Source organism: Phoenix dactylifera, chromosome 7 (genome assembly GCF_051530095.1).
Source record: "Phoenix dactylifera cultivar Ajwa chromosome 7, Ajwa_hap1_PhDact_Kaust_v1.1, whole genome shotgun sequence".
NCBI classification, from domain to species: Eukaryota; Viridiplantae; Streptophyta; class Magnoliopsida; order Arecales; family Arecaceae; genus Phoenix; species Phoenix dactylifera.
In genome coordinates this window covers 145,199-168,565 of record NC_143196.1, presented here as the reverse complement: position 1 = coordinate 168,565, position 23,367 = coordinate 145,199, and the positions used below count along the sequence as shown (strand labels likewise).

The 23,367-nt window shown below is 39.6% G+C and overlaps 2 protein-coding genes across 3 annotated transcripts in view; one reads left to right on the top strand and one right to left on the bottom strand.

Moving 5' to 3' along the window:
* Positions 1-714: 714 nt before the first annotated feature.
* Positions 715-14,934, bottom strand: LOC103707473 (Transducin/WD40 repeat-like superfamily protein). 2 transcript variants are annotated; one of them, XM_088700832.2, is made up of 13 exons: positions 14,621-14,934; positions 14,439-14,494; positions 14,241-14,321; positions 14,042-14,115; positions 13,866-13,948; positions 12,536-12,639; positions 11,798-11,940; positions 11,671-11,718; positions 8,964-9,016; positions 3,902-3,986; positions 3,755-3,821; positions 3,544-3,654; positions 715-1,273 (listed from the first exon to the last, which is right to left on the bottom strand). In XM_088700832.2, exons 1-13 carry the CDS (start codon positions 14,932-14,934, stop codon positions 1,143-1,145), a joined length of 1,350 nt encoding a protein of 449 aa, XP_088556958.1. In that variant the 3' UTR covers positions 715-1,142. The 2 variants fall into 2 exon arrangements, with proteins under 2 accessions (XP_088556958.1, XP_088556959.1); XM_088700833.2 differs by having other exon boundaries at positions 11,798-11,853.
* A 261-nt stretch (positions 14,935-15,195) lies between these two features.
* LOC103697559 (BAT2 domain protein) overlaps positions 15,196-23,367 on the top strand; it is a 34,455-nt gene continuing 26,283 nt past the window's right edge. The window contains exons 1-3 of the mRNA XM_088700831.2: positions 15,196-15,753; positions 15,918-16,112; positions 16,326-16,423. Of these exons, the coding sequence (XP_088556957.1) occupies positions 15,586-15,753; positions 15,918-16,112; positions 16,326-16,423 (461 nt within the window). The 5' untranslated portion in view covers positions 15,196-15,585. The remainder of the gene's footprint in view (positions 15,754-15,917; positions 16,113-16,325; positions 16,424-23,367) is intronic.

Sequence of the window (23,367 nt, the reverse complement as noted above, 5' to 3'; positions counted from 1 at the left end):
GAACCAAATAAGTCCAAAAAGTATGATACATAAAAATCGTCCCATCATCCGCGCCAATGTTTTATGATGAGTATGGTAGCAGAGATTTGACTATGATTCTCCATTTTTCTACTACTTAGCAATTTTGTTTTCAACAGAAATCATTATCTTAAGATTGATTTTCTTAAAAGAAAAAAAATTAAAATTTTTATTTATTCAAAGATTGGCGAGGAAAGAAGAAAAGAAAACAGGGAAGGTTGCATTGGAGGTAACCCCTTACATTGATGCCACCAAGAGTTTTCCGCAAGATTATTCTCTAATATGGCAGAAAAATCCTTACCTCTCAGATTATTGCAAAATAATCTAAAATATTTTTCTTTGAATTTCAAAAAAACATAAAATAACAAATACAAAATCCAATTTTCTGAGCGATCCAATATCTCCTTTCTTTCCTTTCTTGATGAAAGAAGGCTTAATAAGCTACACGAATCCCTAATCAATTCGTACACAATTTGATCGTAAAGTTTGACTGACACAAGAAAATATGATAGCCAAGACATCCCGTCGTAATAGGCAGTAGCTGTTGCAAGTGCTGGAGTAAATGGAACAGAGAACTTCCTGAATAACTCATTGACGAATTTGATCTTCCAATGTTCCAAAGAAAAGATACCATCAAACAATATTGATCAACATCACACTGGTTCCCCCAAACAGAAAAGAAAAGATGCTAAAACGTCATGGAAGGGGCATTCAGCATATTGCAATATACTTATTGGAAGTGATTTTAAGCACTTCATACAACATACAGAGTTCTCTGAGACAGAAAAGATGACAGCACAAATCCTGAGGTTGAACGAGGGGAGAATTAAACAAGTTCTAAGCCAACAATCCTGAGGATTTAACAATATTAGGTTTACTGTGTCACAAACCAGAGCTGAATCTATAAAACTTCCCCAAAGCCACCTTTGCATGCAAAAAAATGACACGCAGATGATACAAAATATACTCATGCAGAATCTTCCAATCCAACTTAGGTGCGATCACCAGGAGTAGCTGCAAAATGCTTGATTGCTACTGTTTACAATGCATATGGCACCAACTCAACATCTGGAAGAGAGGAGGCTTCCGTTCATGATGTACAAAATAGAAGCTACTCCAGAAGCTCAGAAGTTTTCTCCATTTCTGTTTGCATGTTCCAATATGTTTCTGCGATCAAATGCTTCATCATTGGCAGCTGCATTGTTCACCTCCTCAGGACAAGAGAAGGACCACACAGAGAAACAGTTCTCATTGCCTACAGAACATAGAGAGAACATGGTTGAATTGTATCACTGAAGAAGTTGGAAAGAAAAACAAGAAATCCTTGCCATTGATTTAATTAAGAGATTGTGGAGTAATAAAAAGAATAATATAGTAAATTGATTAACCACAATGCATTCTTTAATATTGCTTCAACTAATAATTTTATAAAATGTAGTTCTTTACATAACATAGCTTTATGCGCATCCTTAGAGATCTGTGCAAGCATGCCCCTTGTGGTTCTCGATATAACCATTATAAACAGACTTGGTACAAAGCTTATCCATGTTTAGTATCTCCCTCCAGAAATTCTGATACACAAATCGCAAAAACATGATACTAAAGGATCTCCATGTCTAACACCCTTAAGGCTCAACCTTTTATCAAGAAGAAAAACGACACATTACAACAACCATTCATGAATCTGTGCTTGTGTATCTTGATCACAACAACAACACAAACAACAGGGAAAAAGCAAAAAACTGTGCTTGTTTAAACACCATCCTCCTTATGCAGTTGACAAAATCCCAACATCCCAAGCGCATCTCACTAATCCCTGCTTGATAATATTAACAGTTCTGGAGCAAAAGGTGTCAAAAAACTTCACTATTAACAAGAACAAATGATCAAGGAACGGGGCATTAAGGATTTAATCAATCTCTATCAGAGTTTGCCAAATATTTGCATGATGCCATCTTTCAAATACATCTCACCATACAAGAATGGCATTACCGTCAGGCCTAAGTTCTTGGATGCACTCAGCTCAAAGAAGACATTTCAAATTTTATACAAAAATTTCTTAGCTTCATTGAGAACTTTTATCGTCGGCAATCAAATGTTTTGACCATTACCCTTATTCCTTGGCAATTATTTTCAGAAGTATGCTTTAATGATGAAAGATAAGTACTGAGGCCAAAAGTTGCCCAGAGTTGATCCTGATCCAAATTCACAAAATGGAACATGAACACCAATTCATCTAAAGCCTAAACTTTATATAGAAACCAAATAGTGAAGTGCAAGGAAAATGGATTGGACAAAATATGACCAGACATGATGTAACACTGTTTGAAAAATTAGAGTTTGACTCATAAAATTCAAACAGGATCAAGTTAGACAAAACCACGATTCTGTTTTGAGTGGCATATGAATATACGAGTATTATAGTGGCCCAACACCAAACCTATTTATAACCGAAGAATGGTCAATGAAACTTATCCCCCGGCGCAGCAAAAATAAGAAAACTATCAAGATTAATTGGATCTCTTAAATTATTGCTCCAAGCAAATGCCCACCAATGAGACATCATTAAGCTTTTGTTTTCCACTATTTCATCTAAACAAAAAATAATTCAACACATTTAGAATCCACCACTTGTTCATAAGAAGTCATGAAACTTTGGATCATCCACCAGCAGCAAAATTAACCAACTAATTTCTGATACCATATGGTCATCCAACAACAACTCCCTTCTCTTTGGGTTCAATGACCGACATGCATTAATCACCATAGATGCCACTTTCACACAAAAGTTGAAACCAAACTTACAACAAATATCCACCAACCATATATAATCCCATAGTAGCCTGGGCCAGAGAATGTCATGCCACATCTAAGGCCTTCCACTCTGACAACTGAAACCCAATTATTTCTAGCCAAAATGTTAATAAAAGAAAATGTATACTTGCACACTGCACCAGACTCTGAAGTTCTGAAAAAAATTACTGGAGCCAGTGAAGCACCCAATACCATGTCATGAACAACCTTCCCACATCTCCCTAGCACAACTTGTCAAGTTCTTAACAGTTTTCAAAAGCTCATAGCTCTTATTTTCCCCTTTGAGAGCCATAGACCTGCCCTAACCCCAAATCATACCTCAACCCAACCAAATACCTGTCATGGTGAAGTCTTGGAGGTTTTCATTTTGTACATCCCAAAAGGTCATATATCCATAAAATGAAGTTTAGTTACCTTGCTTGTCTTAAGAATGTAGCTGGCAGCTCTTAAGAATGGAAAAATGGGCATTAGTATAAAACACGATTAGAAATAATATCATGTACTAGAAAGACCTAGCATATCTATTCTTGTATTCAAATAGAGCAAATCATCTCAAGAATAAACCATACATTGTTTCAAAATAATTGTGCAGATGATTGAGGTTCTACACAATATAACAAGCTGACATAATTGAAATGAGAATTGTAAGCATGAAGATTCAACAATAAATTTTCAATATATGTGGCATGAAATGTTGTAAACAATTGATACCATGCAAACTCAAATTCTCCTCCAATTTGTCTGGCATGCCAAATCTCCGGTTCCCAGATGATGATGCAGCCAATGGCAGAGATGGATGGAAAGAGAAACAATTTACAGTATCTGAGAAGAGCCATGTATCAGTTAGCAAAGACAAGGAAAAAGAACAATGACTGGTCGAAGAAATACTCTGCCATTTCTTGAATTAATAAACAGAGTGTACCAGATGCAGCTTGAAATCCTGCGATCCATTGCCCAGTTTGAAGGTCATAAATGTGAACTAGGCCATCCTGTCAGTGTGGAACATCATAAGCTGACTAGATTTGTTTATTCAAGTTAAAATTCCTAACAAATGAAGTTAGAACAATACCTGCCCTCCTGTACCAAGGTGCCTACCACAAGGCTCTATATCAAATGATATTCGCTGATTTGTATATTCCGCTGATCGGTACAATCTAATAATAGGATCCAAAAGAAGATTCATAAATTAAAGCTGTTTCAACAGAATCAACCCTGCTCATTTTCATGAAAGACCATGCTGTTCTAGAAAAAGTATGACTTCTCCAGAAAAGGAGAAAAGCTTTTCAAGGATAAAGTAAGAAGGAAATGAAGAACAGGTATTATGTGAAAGGTATCAACTCTTTCGAAAAGATACAATAAAAGGCATTTTTCATCAACTTCAATAATAACAAGGATGATATAGAGACAACTAATATTGCCTTTTAAATCCTAATCATGATTGCTCTTGCTGTTTGCAAGAGAGAGGGAATAGTTCTGATATTATCAAAGGAAGCCGTCGATATCAAACCTATCCTTTAATATGTCAAGTAGTTCAATATGTAGATGAATGCTTTCAGCCATTTGGGGCTTGAACACTTTGGCAGCAGTTAACAGACAAACTTCATGCTTATACACATAATCTGGACAGAAGAAACATATATAAAAGGGACATGAGTTCCCAGAAACAAGATTTTATACCTAAAATTTTTGTCAAAATAGCCAAAATCCATAAAACTGATCAAAGACTGTCAGGATGGAAAGAATAAAATTGATAAAATTGTCTGTCCGTTGGAGGACGCCAACCCTCCTCAATGCTGTTCTCTCAGCACTACCCATCCGCTTTGTGCCTGCCTTACAAATTCCAGCTTGGGTGATACAAAGGATTGATAAGATTCGTAGAGCTTCCCTTTGGAAAGGAACTACCTTGACCTCAAGGCTTCCGTGATTAGTAGAGTCTGTGCACAAATTGAAGGAGGTCTTGGAGTCAAGAATTTGAAAGACTTGAATATGCTACTCTAGGAAAGTGGTGTTGGAAATTCTTCACTGATGAAAAGGCTTCCCTGGATACCATTGGTTAAGAAGTTACACTATAGAAAGAAAAAAACTGGGCCTAGATTCAAAAGATCCATCTCTGTCTTATCACCCATTTGGAGGAACATTATCAGATCATTGCCTCCGTTTTGAGCAGGTTGGCACTCACAGGAGGCAGTGGGGAATTGGTCCACTTCCAGGAAGACACCTGAATTTGAGAAGTCTCATTGAGATCCTTGCTTCCTGGTCTTGGGGAGCTCCGTCTGAGGGAGAAACTTTCTGTGGCAGAATGCCGCGGGAAAGGGAGAGATGCTAGAAAATATTGGTTCAAAGACCTTTCACTTGGGATCAAGAATAGGAGTGGGAATGATCTTACGGAAATTCTTAATTTGCTAGCACCAGTTTGTGAGGGTGATAAGCCAATTTGGAAGATGGAATTTTTCAGTTAACTCCTTGTACAAGTTCCTTAATGAAGGTGGGTTCTTATGTGCCTTGTAATCCTGTCTATGGAAAGTCCCAACAACAGGAAAAGTAAAGATTTCTATGTGGTTAAGTCTTTAATAACCACTTGCACATTGAGGATGTTAATGGCCAAGCAAGGTTGGTTAGTTCAAGGTGTGCTCTCTGCAGTTATCCAGAAGACACAGCTACTCATATCTTTCTCAGCTGTCTGTTTGCTAAAATCATCTAGAAGGAGCTAAAAGTTAGCTGGTGCATAACTGGCATGGCAGCCTCTCTATGATCCTTGTGGACCGATTGGCAAATAAGACATGTTCCTATGGATATCAGAGGTCTCTGGAATCAACTCGTGCTCGCTAGTTGTTGGTGTTTGTAGAGGGAAAGAAATGATCTAGTATCTTTAAACAAGAAAGTCCTCCTAGTTGATGGTCTCGTACCATATCCTACTTTTTTGTTTTTGAATGAAGAATACTCTAGTAAGAAAAACTTCAGATGCTATGAGAAGGTTTGCGAGAATCCTAAATCAATGGAGTCATGTAACTACGGTATGTTGTGCTGGTACCAAGACCTATACCAATTGCCCAGCCGTACAATATAGTATTGTTTCGTTTCGGACCCGTGATGATATAGCCATAGCTGGTGAGGGAGGGGAAGAAGGAGAAGGAAAGAGAGAAAAAGAGAGAGGGGGGATGGAGGATGAGAGGGAGAGAGGGGGAAGAGAGGCCGAGAGGGAGACAGAGGGCTTTTGAACCCCCTCTCCTCCAGCCACACAAAAATAGAGGTGGAGCCCTTATTTTGTTGAAAAGAGAGAGAGAGAGAGAAGGAGAGGGAGAACGAGGAAGGGAGGGGGGGGGGGGGAGAGAGAGAGAGAACAAGAGAGGAAGAGAGAGGGCTTTCAAGCCTCATTTCCTCCAACCGCGTGATAATAGGGGTGAAGCCCCTATCTCAAAATAAAACAGAGCCACAACCTTTTTTCTGATTTTTTTTAAAAGTGAAGACAAGCCCAACTTCACTTCAAAAAAATTCAAAAAAAGAGAGATAGGGTCGGAGTCCTTGCTTCATTTTGAAACAAGGGCTTTGCCCCTATTATCACTCGGCTGGAGGAAAGGGGCTTCAAAGCCCCCCTCTCTCTCTCTCTCTCTCGGCCTCTCTCTCCCCCCTCCCTCTTTCTCTCTCCTTCCCTCCCTCTCCCTTTTCATCTCTCTCCTTCTCCCTCTCTTTTGTTTCATCCGATTATTTGAACCGAGTGGCGAAACCATGCCAATACACCCTTGGTACAGCTCAGTACGCTCCAAACCTGATGGTTCAGGGCGGTACAACATTTTTTGAATGAAACTATCCTTGCTATTCCCTACGTATTGCCCCAACCTTGTTGAGGGAGATCTATAGTTGTATTCTTTATTTTTTCTAAAAAATCTAGTGGGCATCTGCCACCCTTACCCTCAAAAAAAAAACTTTAGCAACATATTTTTAAGGCTTTGTTTGAACAAATCTCTCCTAATAATTTACCTGCTTCTAAGGACTCTATAAATCCTCATTAGAAAGCATACATGACCAATTTAAGTGGCAAAATTCATTGTATGTATTAACGAAATAAAACAACACAGGGCCTCACCCAAAATGGCTAGCTAGACAATGTTATTTGGATTCCTTGGTCTTGCATAAGTACCCAAGATCTACCTAGTGTATAGCTAATGTGGGACTAAACACACGCCTATACAGATCCTCATATACTCCTTTTGTTTAAGCCCTAGAATCCTCATCAAGCTAAGGGTCCAATTGTCCAAATCTATTCAAATCAAATTACAAGTATTACAAATTCAATTACAAACACCACAATTCCATGGTCAGCCTAAACAGGTCTGTGATGTAGTGTCCCCTATCTACATGGACCATAATCTGGCATGCTCTGATACCATTTATAACAAACCCGGACCTCGCCCAAAAAGGCTAGCCAAAAGGTGTTATTTTGGTTTTTTGGTCCTATATAAGTACCTAAGATCTATCCAATGCATACCAATGTAGAATTAAGTACATGCCCGCACAGCTCCTCACAAGAAACCTCCCAATTTTTTTATCATTTTTTCATTTCTTAGAATGTAGGAAGCATTTTATCCATATTATACTTGAGTTTTGTGGATTTTGAAAATACTTGGAACCATGGTTTGACGAACCGGTCCGAACCGACCGGTTCGGATTGGTCCGGCCTATAACCGGTATGCCGAAGTAGTGAAAATCGGTACGGGCCGAACCCAGCCGGAGCCGGGGAAGACGAAGAGAATGAGAGAGAGAGCGGGGAAGAGAGGGAGGGAGGAGAGGCCTCCGCCACCTGCGGAGGGCCATGGGGGGCAGTAGAGGCCGGGGGAGGGGGGAGGGGGCAGCGGAGCCTGTGGGGGGGCGGGCGGGGGCGCGGCGGAGGCCGAGGCCGTGGCTGCATCCCCTGTTTCTTTCGAAACAGGGGATGGGGCCGCGGAAAAAAAATTAGAAATTTGTAAGTGAAGTTAGCAAATCGGTTGCCGACTTCACTTAAAATTTTTTAATTTTTTTAATTTGGAGATTTTTAAGTGGAATCGGTAACCGATTTGCCAACTTCACTTAAAAATTCTCAAATTAAAAAACTGCGGCTGCGTCCCCTGTTTCGAAAAAAACAGAAGACGCAGCTGTGGCCACGGCCTCTGCCGCCCCCCCGCGGGCGGCCTCTCCTCTCCTCTCTCCCTCCCCCGCTCGCTCTCTCGTTCTCTTCTTCCCCAACTCCGGCGGGGAAGAGTGTTCCGGTTCGGTACCGGTTTAAACCGGTCCGAACTGGAACCATGCCAGTCCGGTAGGCGACCGGAACGCTTACCGGTACCGGTACGACGAACCTTGCTTGGAACAATTGCACTTTCTTAAATAGACTAGAGGAACCTAAAATTTTTAAATATAGGTTACACTATTCTAAATCTCAAATCTCATGGGCACATAGATTGCCATATGTAAGACTCATAATAAAAAAATGATATGTTACAATGTAAACATGCTTTTCAATATTTTTTTAATTAATTGTCCCAAGAAATCTTAAAAAATATTAGATAATTTAAAATGTTGACTGATGCATTCTTTGATAGTTTGTTATTTTTATTTTATGCTTTTCTCTAATTTTAGTTAGCAATTTCTCTGACAATTTTCAACTGAAACTGGAACAGAAACCGATAACTTTACCAAAACTGAAACTGGAATTTCTTTGATTGAGCAGAAACTAAAACCTAGAATCTAATCTTTTCTTTGAAATTGAAGTTCAATTGTTGATGCTCTTTGTAAACCTGCCTAAATGTCATTGCACTTATTATAATTGGCATCAAAATATTTCAATGAAAAATCAGGGGGAGAAAATTACAAATTTTGATGTTCTATTTTTTACATGACCAATTAACTGTGTATCTAATACAAAATTTTGATGTTCTTTGTCAATAACTATTTTCTTCATTTAGTAAGCAAAACAGTAGTTCCTACACTAAGTAAATGCAGAAGCATGATTGCCATGACTTCAACTACTCTATCTGATAAATTAGCAAGCTCATAGCATAACATAGAAAACATAAATTCAACTCACACTAGTAACAGTATTACGAATACTGATAAGAGAGAAGGAATAAACATTAAAAGGTGGATCATAATAAACTTACTTGTAAACAACCCCAATGGTATTACGAATATCCCAGCACAAAATATATGGATCCTAAAGCAACACAAAATTGTCAATCATAACATTTTGTGCCACAAGTGAAGATGTAAATCTATGTTTTTCATATTTTATAAGATCAAATTCATCTAAAATGCAGGGGTTCATAGAAATGCTAAGATACATGTGGCTAAGACAGAGGAAGAGGAGATCTAAGAAAAATTAGGTGACAATGAAAAAAAGCTTTATAGGCTTTTTTTATTAAGGATTCAGCTCAATAAAGAAGCAATGATGAAGAAAAAATTGAATTAATATATTCTAAAGCATATTGATGTGCATAGAGTCTAAATGAAGCAGCACCATTGATCGAAGATTATAGCAAATAATATGTCAGTGTATGTAATATGTGGGTTTAAGCTAATAGGCAGACATTCATGTGCAGGGATTGATTGCAAATTTAAAGAGAAATACGAATAAAGAGACTAGAGAATAAAGGTGGGTAAGACAAAATTCAGCATGAAGAAGAAATGGAATAAGGTAGAAAGAAAAGATAGAAGAGAAATTAATTCCTTTCTGTCATCCTCAAATCGATGAAGCCCTTTTCTCTTCCTTTTATAGGTAGAGAGATAACAAGCCTCACTAGACAAGACTCGTTACTTAACCAAGACAACCCTAGACTTTCTCTTTAGATGAAAAAAGAAAAGAAAAAAGAGGCAAATATAACACTTCAAGTCTTTCATTCTCTCTCTCTGGTCTATCTCTCTCATTCTCTCTGAAAAAAAAACTTTTAGGCTATCTAAAATTGCAAAACTTATCTGCCTAGAGAATCCAACATAGAAGGCCATCAACATCAACTCAAAACACAAATGTATTGACTTAAAACCCTTCTTCACCAAACCTATTCCTTAAGTAGGACTTATGTACACTAACTTTTCCTAAATAAGGCTTCAAAACCCAGAACAACGAATAGCTTTTAGATTGAGCATGAAAATTACTGGAAAAAAATCTGCCCACCTGCTCCCAAAAAAGAGAATAACACAAAATTAATAAAATCTACCCAACTCTGGACTTTCTCTTTAAAGGAAAAAAGAAAAAAAAGAAAGGCAAAGATAACACTTTCAGACGTTCATTCTCTCTCTCTCTCTCTCTCTCTCTCTCTCTAAAAAAAGGACTTTAGGCTATCTAAAATTGCAAAGCTTATGTGCCTAGATAACCCAACATACAAGGCCATCAACATCAACTCAAAACGCAAATGTAATGACTTAAAACCCTTCTTCGCCAAACCTAATCCTTATGTAGGACTTACGCACATAACTTTTCCTAAAATAAGGCTTCAAAACCCAGAACAATGAATAGCTTTCAGATTGAGCATGAAAAATACTGAAAAAAATATGCCCAACTTCTCCTTTAAAAAAAGAACAATAAAAAATTAATCAACCAATTTAAATCTAGTCAAAAAAATTGCATTGCTAAACAATATGACCACACTTCAGTTGCATTGATTGTCAGTTTTTCAAGTTTAATTCCCAAACAATATATTGTGATATCATAGTGAATTGGCATAGTTTGAAACTGGTCAAAGAATAAGTTGAGAATAGGTTTCAACTTCAATTACATGGTCCACAATTTATCTTTTTTAATTAATAAGACCAAGAAACATCTTTTCTTGCTTATAATGGTAACAATTGGGTGTTAACATCAATCCGTGTGCTACAAATCTACCAATGATTTGGCTTCTCCAGAAAACTTGTTTATATCCTGAAGGGTGCAGAAAGCTGATTGGGTCGCCTCCTATGCTGCCCATCATTCTGGTGATATTTTATGGACCCGCTCTGCACTTGTTCCGCTACCTTTGTGTAGCATTTTATCCAGTGACTCAAATGGCACTGCTCATGCAAGACTAGTGTGAACTGCCAATGTAACCAAAAAAAAAAAGGTGCAGAAAAGAAAAAGTCAATGCATTCTCCCCACCAGCAAGGTTAGGTATCATATGATAGACCAAACAACTGCTTATATTACCTTTTCCCATGATAAGTGCAATGCCCGAAGATAACAACTTGAAATTTAAGGAGGCCCAACAATCTTCTGTATTCCATGTGCATTCTTCCAACAAGTTGAGTGGAGTACCCATGCATAATAATGTGGCTCTTAAATAAATTGTCTAAGGAGCTTTAGTCCACCAAATGTTTCATTAAGGCTTTGCGTTAGCATAGGTAGTATATTGCAAATACGAAGGTAAGAGTAGAACAATCCTCAAAATCATGGATGAAAAGGACTCAAACGCTGGGGAAGATAGAGAAGATATATATCTAAAATGAGCACCGCAAAGATACAAATGTTAATGTGGATGTATGCCAAATCAGAAAGGTAAACTCTGAAAAATGTATACCGTAGGAACCTTGGGATTGCACGTTCAAAGGACAAGGGAAGGAAGTGAGACCAATTGATGTAGAATGTAAATTTGCAACATAAATCATGAGAATAGGGTATGGACCATGGAGAATGGTTTGAACTATTGGATAATGATATGAATTAGTAGAGCAGCAGATTTTAGAAAAGCAAGATGTAAGTTGTGTGGAAGTATTCAAACAAGCTTAGAATGACTAAGGATTCACAAAGTGGCTGTTAAATAAATGGAGTGTGGTTAACAGTCATGATAGAATTATTCTTTTGTAAACAGGTCCTTGAGAAAGCTCGACACTTCAAATTACCTTTCGTCCTCCAGTATATAAATAATTTCCATCTTTTGAGAACAGAACCTGGAAATGTGAAAATTAATCAGCCAATTCTTGACCCAACATGTTGTCAGATATAAAATATGCAGAAAGTCTTACCAACCTGGGTAACACCACCTTCTTGGCCATGTAAAACATACAAAGCTTCCATATTATCCTCTGCATATACCGCAGTTGTCTGGCTGTAAGAGCCAATAGCAAACATCCCACTATGTGTGGGAGAAAAGGCAATTGAAGATACAATACCTATGGAAAACACATTTGAAAAAAGTTGTTGTTTCAGCAAAAATTACTTGAGAAAGAAGATAAGAAGTTAACACCTTAAGGATTGCAGTAATCATCATGCTGAAACTCCTGTTTAGAAAAACAGGAATGCAATGGACAAAAAAGTCTGTTCATTGTTAATCGATGAAACTACTAAGCTAGCAGAGTCTAATAAATCAGATGAAAAGCAAATTTGAAGGTCCACTTTTTAAATGAACCAAATTTATATACGTACACAATCCATAACAGATGGGTATCCAACTACAGGTGTTATCAAATGTAAAACAATAAGCATGTGGTGTCCTATGCAAATGAGCACATCTGCATAAAAAAGATAGATATAGCATGAATTCATTGCCCTTAAATATCTATGTTATCAATTATATGCAATAACAGTATGGAAAGTCATATCTGATCAGTTTATTTGCAAATTCCAGCAAGAAGTCTGATCATTAAGGTTGCATTTAATAGACATCCGGTGATTCATACTAAAAAGTTCAGGATGCCAATACACTGTAAGCAGACTTATACTAAACCACAAAACCCAATACTATATCATCTAAATGCAAATAACTACCTGAGGGGCCATCATTGCCTTTTTGCAAAGAATATTGGTCAAAATCTCGACCAGGGCGATGTACATCAAACACTCTTAAAGCTTTATTATATCCAGCAAAGAGCCTACAGAACAACATAGGAAACATTTAAAAGGACTTATGGATGGATTTAAACATGGTCTTGGTTTCTAAAATTGAAACAAAGCAAGGTAAAAAGATGCTGTATGTTTGGTTCATAACTTCATATAAATATCATTCATGTAATGCTGCTTGGAGACATAAATGTTGAGAGAGGAAACTAAAAAACTAAACATTTTTTTTGCTAACTTCATAAAAACTATGACAACATCACCAAATAGTTGCCTCTAACATATGTGAGGCAAGACATACAGTTCAATTGGACCAGGTGCAGCTGATGAACATAATACAACTTCAAGTTCCAAGCTGTTGCCATCACAGACTCAACATCAGGAGTAACTTAAGTAACCGCCTTACAAAAAGGTGCATGATGCCACCCTGCAAGGCTGATTATGTATTTGACCCTTGTGCTCCCCCCCAAAAAAAACAAGGTCTATCTTTGAAGTAAATTTGATTCCATATTAGTTGGTGTCAATATGTCCATCAACTTTATATCTTTTGTTCACTCACAAAGTTCTTCTCCAATCGCTTGGTATTCTTCTTATCTCATGATCTCATCAAAAACGCCAATCAACCATATTATCTAAGTCTCTCATGATATTCATGCCTCAGTTGATATTTCATCTGGTCCTAAAACTTTACCCTAACTGCATCATACTGAATTAATCGATGATGCATACACCAACTCACTAAATATAATTCTTATAATTAAACTCCTCCCGATAAAGTCCACTATCCACAATTTCCATAACAAGCTTTCCATGTTTCTTAATCTCACCATCACTCACCATAGTTTTGTTGTAACTTCAGTGCATCTAACTCGATCTATATTTCCAATGATCCTCTTGCTCTTCTAAATAAAACTTTAAGATTTTCTTATCATTGTCATCTAAACTCAACAAATACAAAGTCATCATTAATCACATCTTTCTCTCTCAAGATTCTGTAATTTTATCTCTTCTTTTCTTGCCCTTAGTCTACACACTCGTAACTGCTACCCGATGGAGAGTGGCTGAAATTTCTCCAAGAATCATCTGAAAAATTTGTGAATGTTGACTCTTTCATGTTATAAGGTTGTTCTTGTGACATATTAGCAATACTTGGCATTTGTGAGTGTTGACCAGATAAAGTCTCCAAGTCTTATTGAAAGAGTAGAGTGACATAATCAAGAGAGGGTAAGAAAGAAAGAAAGAAGAGGGTGACGCTCAGTACTTGGTCCCAGAGGAGTTGAAGGAGATGGAAAGTGCAGCTGTTATTTCATCCATGGCATCATATGCCCGGTATGTGCAGCGGAGCTGTCATCATCAGTGTAAAACAAACTTCATGCATTCATTCATCAATGGAAAGGAAGGAAGAGATAAAATCCTATTAAGGAAGCTGGAAAGCACCTGACCAGATATAGCATCCCAAAGATGAATTGGATGGTCACGGGTAGTGCTTGCAAATACACAGGTAGTTGGATCTGGAAAGACAGTAAGCAAGTCCATACATCATCAACTGAAATCTATCTACTGATGACAAGAATGGAATTTTCAGTTACCGCAGTTGATTTCTTCAATAATGAAGCAAATGCAGAGGAATCTTCACCTGATGCATCCATGTAGGGATACCAACAGAAGTCGTACACCGTCTCTGCCTCGCTCACCATGAGACTGGAAGCATAGGAATCTGCTACACGAAGCATCGTCGTTAAAATGAAGACATCAACTTCTAGCACACAAAAAAAAAGGAAAATGCTAATACGGAGAGGCGCAGGAAGTGATAATATAAACAGCAGTATCGCACCCTGATCATCTACAGCTGCCTCGCGGGCCACACGATCGTTGAAGGCCTCCTCGGGTCTGACATGGAAAGGGAACGATTAGGAGGAGGAACAAAAAGCACCACAATAGACGGATGGGTGGAGGAGCGACGGATGGAAGAAGGATTGGATTGGTGGCGTGGTGGGAGGGGGTTTCTTGTCTTACAGGTAGAACAAGCGGAGGGTGTTGTCGTCTGAGCTGGTGAGGAAGCAGGAGCCGTCTGGAGACCACTTCACCCCTTTGAGGAAGTTGTCGCTCGGGCTGGCGCCCGTGCGGAACTGCTGCCAGAAGTGGTAGACCCTGCGCGGGGGGACGTCGAATCTGAGCACCGGCCATGAAGTGGTTTCCGCGAGCTCTGTGCCCCAACTACCGGATTTCTCCGGTTCTTTCTCCTCCTCCTCCTCTTCTCCTGCTGCCATTTCCCCTTCTTCTCGTTCGGGCTGCTCTTCTACTCGCACGGGCTCGAACGGTGGAGACATCAGAGCACTCCTCCAAAAGGGAAGGGTCCGAAACAAGCTTCTCGATTTATTAGAGATTCGAGAAGACGGCGAAATTGATCCTCCGCTCGATCAGCGGATACGGCGAGATGCTGCCGCCAGAAGGTGGAGGGGGCGGGGAGCGCTTGGGGAATGGGAATTTCGAAAAGATAGCCAAGGAGCTGCAGCCGACGATTATTTGGACCGTCTGATGGATGGATGTGGCTGGAGCCACGCATCGATGAGTTTCGAGGCTTCTCAATCCCATGCCATTCGGGGCGTTCCCTTTCAGAACTGATAAATACACCCCTGCTTTGGTTGTATGTACGGATGTACCCCCATGTTTCTCTTCTTTGTCTCCCATATTCTGTCATCCTATCGTATCAGGAGAAACAATAGTCTCGAAGCGTGATCGGGATTGGGCTGTGTCGTGCCGGAGAAAAAGAAAAGATGGGAGTCCGCAAGGTGGAGACGACGGATATCGACTTGCTGTAGCAGCTAGCTGGAGGAGGACACGGAGACAGCTCCATCTGTAGCGAACTCAGGGAGCAAGCTTCATCGTCTCCTCGGGAGACTGGATCAAGGTCTCGAGGGAATCCTTTCGGGAAAAGGGAGAGAAGGCCGGAACCCTAGCAGCAACAGCATCTAGGAGAGATGACACCTCCGGATCTGATGGAGGAGAAGGAGGGTAATCAGAGCCCTTCGAGCAAGGAAGAGAAACCGCAGGGAGGTGGAGGTAGAGGTGGATGGGGAGGGTGGGGCATCTCTTCTCTCTCCGTCTTCTCGGATCTCCAGAAGGCCGCTGAAGAGATCTCTGGACATGTACGTATTTGCTGCTCCTTTTTATCCCCCTTCGTGGTTAAATGTTAATTGCTAGCAGTTTGCATTGGATTTCTGGTTTTACCGTTTGAATTTTATTCGTTGCGATCATTGTCCGATCTCCTGGGTCTCTTTCTTTTTGTTGGCTGTTGCCTCTTCCGATTCAGGCAGTTGCAGCTGCAAAGAATGCTGCGAAAGGCATCACGGACATGGAAGCTGCTGCTGGCTCTGATTCAGAATCAGCTGACGGTGGGCAGATCTCTCCAGCTGAAGGAGATATTGGGGAGCACGAGAACAATGAACTCCGCAACTCTGCGTTGGACAAATTGGAGCAAGCCAGTGAGGACTCTTTCTTCGGTCAGGCAAGTCGTATGTAGGGGAGATCCATCTCCTTCATTCACCTGATTGATATGTGCTTTCTTGTTACTGAATGTATTGATGTTGCTCATGAGTTTCTGCATCTGTTGATGAATTTCTTGGTATATGTTATTCTCAGCATTCTGCTATTTCTGATGACTGTCTCTCCTTGATGTATTGGAAAATATTCTTGACATCCGTGTCTTCATGGTGTGCAGGGTCTTAAGGTTCTTGACAGTTCAATGGAAAACTTTGCTTCAGGAGCTTGGCAAGCACTAGGCAGTGCTTGGAAGGGGAGCTCAAACCTCGTTCACAAGTATGCGACCTTTTCTCCTTTGTTTGATTGATATATTAGACAAATCTGGAAAACACAGTCATTATAATATAGGTTGTGTCGTCTATGTTCTTCGACATATTTAATTAAATGAATTAGAATTAAAGATGAGTGATAGTCAGAGAGAAAGCAGTACCACCTACACTTGCCATGGCTTCTAAGTGCCTAAGTGTAATAAAATGGCTTCCATAAATGTTCAAATAATATCAATTTATGAATGTACTCAAAAGTGTACACTATTAGACCATGGGTTCAAATATCTTGTAGTGCTAGTTAGTGCCAAAAAAGCATGTGTCGCATTTGAAGTTAAGGCATGATAAAGGGGCACATGCCTATATATCGTGTATATTGCTCCATGTTGGTCTAGGCCAGTGCATGACATTTCAACGTGCGATGGGCCCATGGCAGAACCTATATGGCTGGCATGGAAATATTCTTTTAGCTGTTAGCCCTGGCATTGGCTGGAAACTTGACCAACATGGTATGCACAATGCATACTGTGCTAGCCCATGACCATCACAGACATCTGTACTTTTTAGTGAGATCATACCAAAATTTGCTCTCTTTGTTTTTCTCTCATCATCATTTTGTGAGAAAAAATAAACAAAGAAATTAAATATTTGAAAGGGCTGCAAAGAGATAAGGAAAAGATCATAACATAAAGGCTGTGAGTGTAAACAAATAAGGAAAAATAAAAAATATCATCTACAAAAAACAAAGAAAAGATTATACTCCGTTTTTGGTACTAGTAAAAATATATATATGCAAATGCATGTTTAAGAGGGAGGATGAAAACAACCCAAATGTTATATTCTAAAACTAACTTTACTGACAAATATATATCAGCCAAAGTTAAACAAGTTATTGATATTCAATTTAAAGAAGAATTTTGCTGAGTAGCACAAGACTAGTTTGCAGATCTAGTCAACTCTACAATTATGAGTGTATTACATTGTAAGAATAATTCCACCTAGGTGCTAATTGGCTCTCAGCAATATGCCTTACACTCCCTATATGCTATTTACTGCTCAAATTATCACCAAGACCTCTTATTGCTTGATTGATTGTAGTGTTACCCTTTTATTTCTAGATTAGTAAAACTATTTACATTTGCCCTGATGGTGCGCGCGCGCGCACACACAGAGAGAGAGAGTTCATGTTTGGCCTCAACACAATATTAATACAAATCATACTCTTGGGATTTAAATATTCTTTAATTGTTTTTTTCTTCATTTGAAAACAAAGATTAAGTAACCTAATAATCAATTCCACCCTGCAATGCATTTACATGGATTGTAGCAGCATCCTTCTCTCTAGAAAAAGTATGTTTTGACAAAGATTGCAAAAATCTCACAGATAAATCTATCAAAACTCGCAGAACCAAAAAGAAATACCCAATAAAAGAACATTGCATGACACATTGAGCAGTCCCATTGTACCTCGATTTTTTTTTTTTTTTTTGAATCCAGAAAATTAAAACAGACAAAATAATACAAAGAAGATATAAACCATGAGAAATTTTCTGGACAGTGAAACAAAAAATAACACAGTTGTTAGACAAAGAAAATCCACAAAACTTTTAGATATATGATGAAAGTCAATTGCTGCATGGGAGAGAGATAGTTGGGGAAGTCTCCCTCATTTAATATGGATGAAACTGGAACCTTGGATGGGAAGGGACACTAGATGACTCATAAGGTACAGAGAGGAGATGATTGGAGGGATTGAACAAAATTGAGTGGAGGAATTTCAGTAGAACTATGGTAGTTCAAGTGGGGGAGTGGAAAATTCCAAGTCAGCAGGTTGACTTATATTTGATTTGAGCATGTAAGATTTTCTGAACACTCTATAAAAGTTGTTACTGTCCCAACTTTTTAGTTCCCATGATGACCGTAATTAGATTTCTTCCTTAAAGACTTAAATCATGCTAAACTTCTATGAAAAGAAATTCTATTGTTGTAGGACTCTGAAAAGGGGTCTAAAGATGAAAACTATCCTCAAATTGGGATTTATGTAATTCTGTGCAAAACAAGAGTCCCATGTTTTCCGAAGTCCAAATTCATAGTAATTTATTGGTCATAAAAGAACTAAAAAACTTATGTAGATTAAGAATGTGATACAGCAAAATATGATGCGGGATGAATGCGAGGGATTTAAACATAAGAATTATCAGTAAGTTATGTTGATTAACTAGCCTAATAGCAGCAGGAAATTCAGTCACATATGGGATAAGAAAACATTAACATGAGCATAGTAATTTCAAGACTAGTTACCCGCATGTACTAATTCATTTAGAACTTAGAAGAATGGACCGTTGTGGTTGAGAAACCACTTGATTAGGACACTTCCTTCAATAAATCAGACCTAGAGTTGAGGTTTACCAAACATTGAACTTCTAAAATTTTTTTGGAGGAGGATCCTTGATCTCACTCTCGAAGGTTGATGATTGGATGACCAAGCTTCATCTTCCGTTGCAACAGGGCCCTTTTGCTATTGGTTTGGAAGGATAATTGACCTAATGACATGGAGTACTTTAAGGACCTGCAAAGAAATAGGGATTAGAACTTTGGCGTGAGAGGGGAATGGAAATCACAAAAGAAAAAGGAGGCGAGAGGAGGTAGGGCAGCGGTGGATGTGGTAGTGGCTTTAGGGCCTCACGTCCAACTTGGAACAAGGGCCTCACGCCCAACCTTCTCTCAAGGTGACAAGGAAGATTGCTAAGGAAGAAAGAAGCACTTTTTATTCATTCATCAATTGAAATTACAAGATATCATGAGGAGGTATTTATAGACTTTCCTCATGATTTGAAATTTAAACACATAATGAATGGCGCTCCACATTTGAAGGCTTGGTTGCTAGAGAAAAGGAAAGAAAGTTGGCCGACTTTAAGGGGGAGGATTTGAAAAGTTGTTGGCTCCCATTTGAAATTTTCTTGCATTTAAATTGTGGCCGACCTCTTGGACTTTGAATTTGGGTGACGTGTCAACTTGTATGAGGTGGCATGGTGATTGGTTCTTCTGATGAGGTGGCATGAGGTTGCATTGGTTTCTTTGATGAGATGATGTGGTCGGCTCCTTATGCTTGACTTCATTCTGGTTGGCGTGCTTCCATTGGTTGGAGTGGTGGTGAGGTGGCCAGCTGATGTTGATGTGGATGCCGAGGTGGTGCTCCAAGGGTGTGCAAAGGTGGTGGTAGAAACATGCAACATGTCCTGACTTGGCTTGCTTTCTGACTTATTGAGGCTTGCTTTCTGACTTATTGAATTTATTTACAGGACTCGATCAAAGCCACAGTGACCTTGAGTTAATTGATTGGAGTCTTTTCTGGATTCTGGTGCCCGCACCAATTCTCCCGGAGTGGGAAGAATTCGACTCTGTCGAACAGGGGTTGGTTTGGCTGTGGTACTTTTCTAGTAGATCTGGGTTGAGTCTCTGTAGGTCCTCTCGAGTAATCCATGAATCATCAGATTCTGGTCGACCCTCCCAGTGAACCAAATAGCGTTGGTACCCTTTGTTCCGGGTGGTGATAGCTTGATCATCCAAGACATGTTCAACCCTATCTCTCGGTTCTGGAAATGTGGCTGGAGGGCACTCAGGTGTGGGTTCACTCTCAATGGGAACATGATCAAAAGGCTCACTAGGTATCAATGTTGGTCCCTTATACTCTATAAGGTCTGAGATGTTGAAGGTCGAGCTAATACCAAAATCAAGGGGTAAGTCAACCACATAAGCGTTAGGTTCAATTTTCTTTAATATCCTAAATGGACCTGCACTGCGGGCATGCAATTTTTTCATAGTTCCTGGGGGAAACCTTTCAGGTTTTAGTCTAATCATTACATAGTCTCCTTCAATGAATTCCTTAGCCCGTTTGTGACGATTAGCTGCTTGCGCATAAGCTTTGTTACTCATGTTAATTTTCTTACTGATTTCCTTATGTAAATCCCTGACATGTTGTGCATATGATTCTGCTGTCTCTGAGACTCGTGCATGTGAGGGTAATGGAATAAGATCTACAGGTTTTCTAGGTTTATATCCATGGACAATCTCAAAGGGACTCTTTCCTGTGGATCTATTGACTGAGCTGTTATAAGCGAATTCAGCGCGTGATAATAGGAGATCCCAGTTTCCTAGGTTGTCACCGACAAGGCATCTCAATAAGTTTCCTAGACTCTGATTAACGACTTCGGTCTGACCATCAGTTTGAGGGTGGTAGGCAGTGGAGAATTTGAGTTTGGTTCCTAGCATATGCCAAAGGGTCTTCCAGAAATAGCTAGTGAACTTAACGTCTCTATCTGATACGATGGTCTTGGGTAAACCATGTAGCCTAACCACTTCATTTAGAAAAGGTTAAGCTATTTTTGAGGCATCATAAGTCTGGGAACAAGGTATGAAATGTGCCATTTTGGAGAATCGGTCTACCACGACATATACTGAATCATGTTTTCTCAGGGTTTTGGGTAATCCTAACACAAAGTCCATGCTAATATCTTGCCAAGGGCATTCGGGGACTGGTAGGGGAGTGTATAGACCGGTGTTTTGTCGTTGTTGCTTTGCTGTGGTGCAGGTTCGACATTGGGCTACTATTTGGGCAACGTTTTTCTTTAGACCTGGCCAAAAGAATTGGTCTTCAACTTCTAAGATGGTTTTGTTCCTACCAAAATGACCAGCTAGGCCTCCTGCGTGGATTTCCCAAACTAGAAAGTCTCGGGTGGAGGTACGGGGAATACACAACTTATTTCCTTTGAAGAGGAATCCGTCGTGAATGGTAAAATCGGGAAATTGGCTCGAGGGTCCTTGACGGATTGATTGGTAGGTTTCCTTAAAGTCGGGGCAATGTTCATACTCCTCCTTGAGCCTTTCAAAACCTATGACTTCGGTACTAACAGAAGTGAGGAGCATAGATCGTCTACTAAGGGCGTCGGCAACACGATTTTCTTTTCCAGCCTTATGTTTCAGGACGAAGGTATAGGCCTGGATGTACTCTACCCATTTCGCATGTCTAGGGTTCAACTTTTTCTGAGAGTTGAGAAAACGTAGGGCTTCATGATCGGAGTATAGGACAAACTCTAGTGGCAGAAGGTAGTGTCTCCAGTACCTTAGGGCTTGGACCACTGCATACAACTCTCTATCGTAGGTAGAATACCTTAGCTTGGCGTCGTTTAATTTCTCACTAAAGAATGCTACTGGGTGGTTTTCCTGACTTAGAACGCCTCCAATCCCGACTCCTGATGCGTCACAGGCAACCTCGAAAACTTTGGAAAAGTCGGGTAATCTCAATATAGGTGCTTGTGTCATCTTGTCCTTAATCTCTCTAAAGGCCTTTTCAGCTGCCTTGGTCCACTCAAAATTTCCTCTCTTAAGGCAATCAGTAATGGGGGCGACAATTGTGCTGAATCCTCTAATGAATCTCCTATAGAATGTGGCTAGACCATGAAAGCTACGAACGTCATGAATGTTTTTGGGTATTGGCCACTCAATTATGGATTTGACTTTTTTGGGATCGGCAGATTCTCCTTCAGTGGTCACGACAAATCCTAAAAAGATAGTCCTATGTGTCATGAATTCACATTTCTTTCGATTAGCATAGAGGCTATCTTGTCTAAGTGATTGACAAACTTGTCTAAGGTGATTCAAGTGGTCATCTTTTGTTTTGCTATATATGAGAATGTCATCGAAATAGACCACTACAAACTTTCCAATGAATGTCCTTAAAACTTGGGTCATGATCCTCATAGAGGTACTAGGTGCGTTGGATAAACCGAAAGGCATCACTACCCATTCAAATAAGCCGTCCTTAGTCTTAAAGGCGGTTTTTCATTCATCCCCCGGCCTAATTCTTACTTGATGATAGCCACTCTTAAGATCGATTTTGGAAAATACCGTGGCTCCGGCCATCATATCTAACATGTCGTCTAGACGGGGAATAGGAAAACGGTATTTGACGGTAATCTTATTGATGGCACGACTATCTACACACATTCTCCAAGTGCCATCTTTCTTAGGGGTCAGAAGGGCAGGTGCTGCACAAGGACTTAAACTCTCCCTAATGAACCCTTTCCTAAGTAACTCGCCAACTTGCTTTTGCAATTCTTGGTGCTCTGAAGGATTCATCCTATAATGGGGTAGATTGGGCAAGGTGGCTCCTGGAACTAGGTCTATGGCATGCTGAATGTCCCTTAAAGGTGGTAAGTTGTCAGGAAGATCTTTAGGAAATACATCTTTGAACTCCTCTAAGATTTCAACCACTTCTTGAGGGTGTGCTACTGGAGTTTGGTCCAGGGTCTCCTTAACAGCCAACATCCAAATGGGTGAACCTTCATTGATCTCTTGCTCTAATTCCTTAGCATTGATTAGGTTCAATCCAGGTTTCTTTTCCTTCAGACTACTACTAGCTCCCCTCTTAACATTGTCCTTAGGTGGGGTAGGGTGAACTACAATTTTCTTTCCATTATGATTGAAGGAACATGAATTTGATCGTCCAAACAGGGTAGCATCATGATCGTATAGCCATGGTCTGCCTAGGATAATGCTACTTACTTCCATAGGAAGGACATCACACCATACCTTCTCCTGATAGGATTGGAATTGTATCTGGACTTGGCATCTAAGTTTAATGGGTATTGAGGTCGAATTTATCCAAGATACCTTATAGGGATTGGGATGGGGTACGGTAGGCAACCCTAAACTCTTGATGGTGTTGGTTGATATGGCATTGACACAGCTTCCACTATCTAAGATGATTTTGCAGGCTTTTTCTCCTATTTTGATAAAGGTTTGTAGGATGTTGGTCCTACGCCAATCTTCTTGTTCTTTAGCCTGGGTCAATATACATCTCACAACTCCTAGAAATTCAGACGTCTCAATGATTTCTTCCTCTTCTTCATATTCATCTACCAAATTGGTCTCTGCTTCGTAGACTTCTTCTCC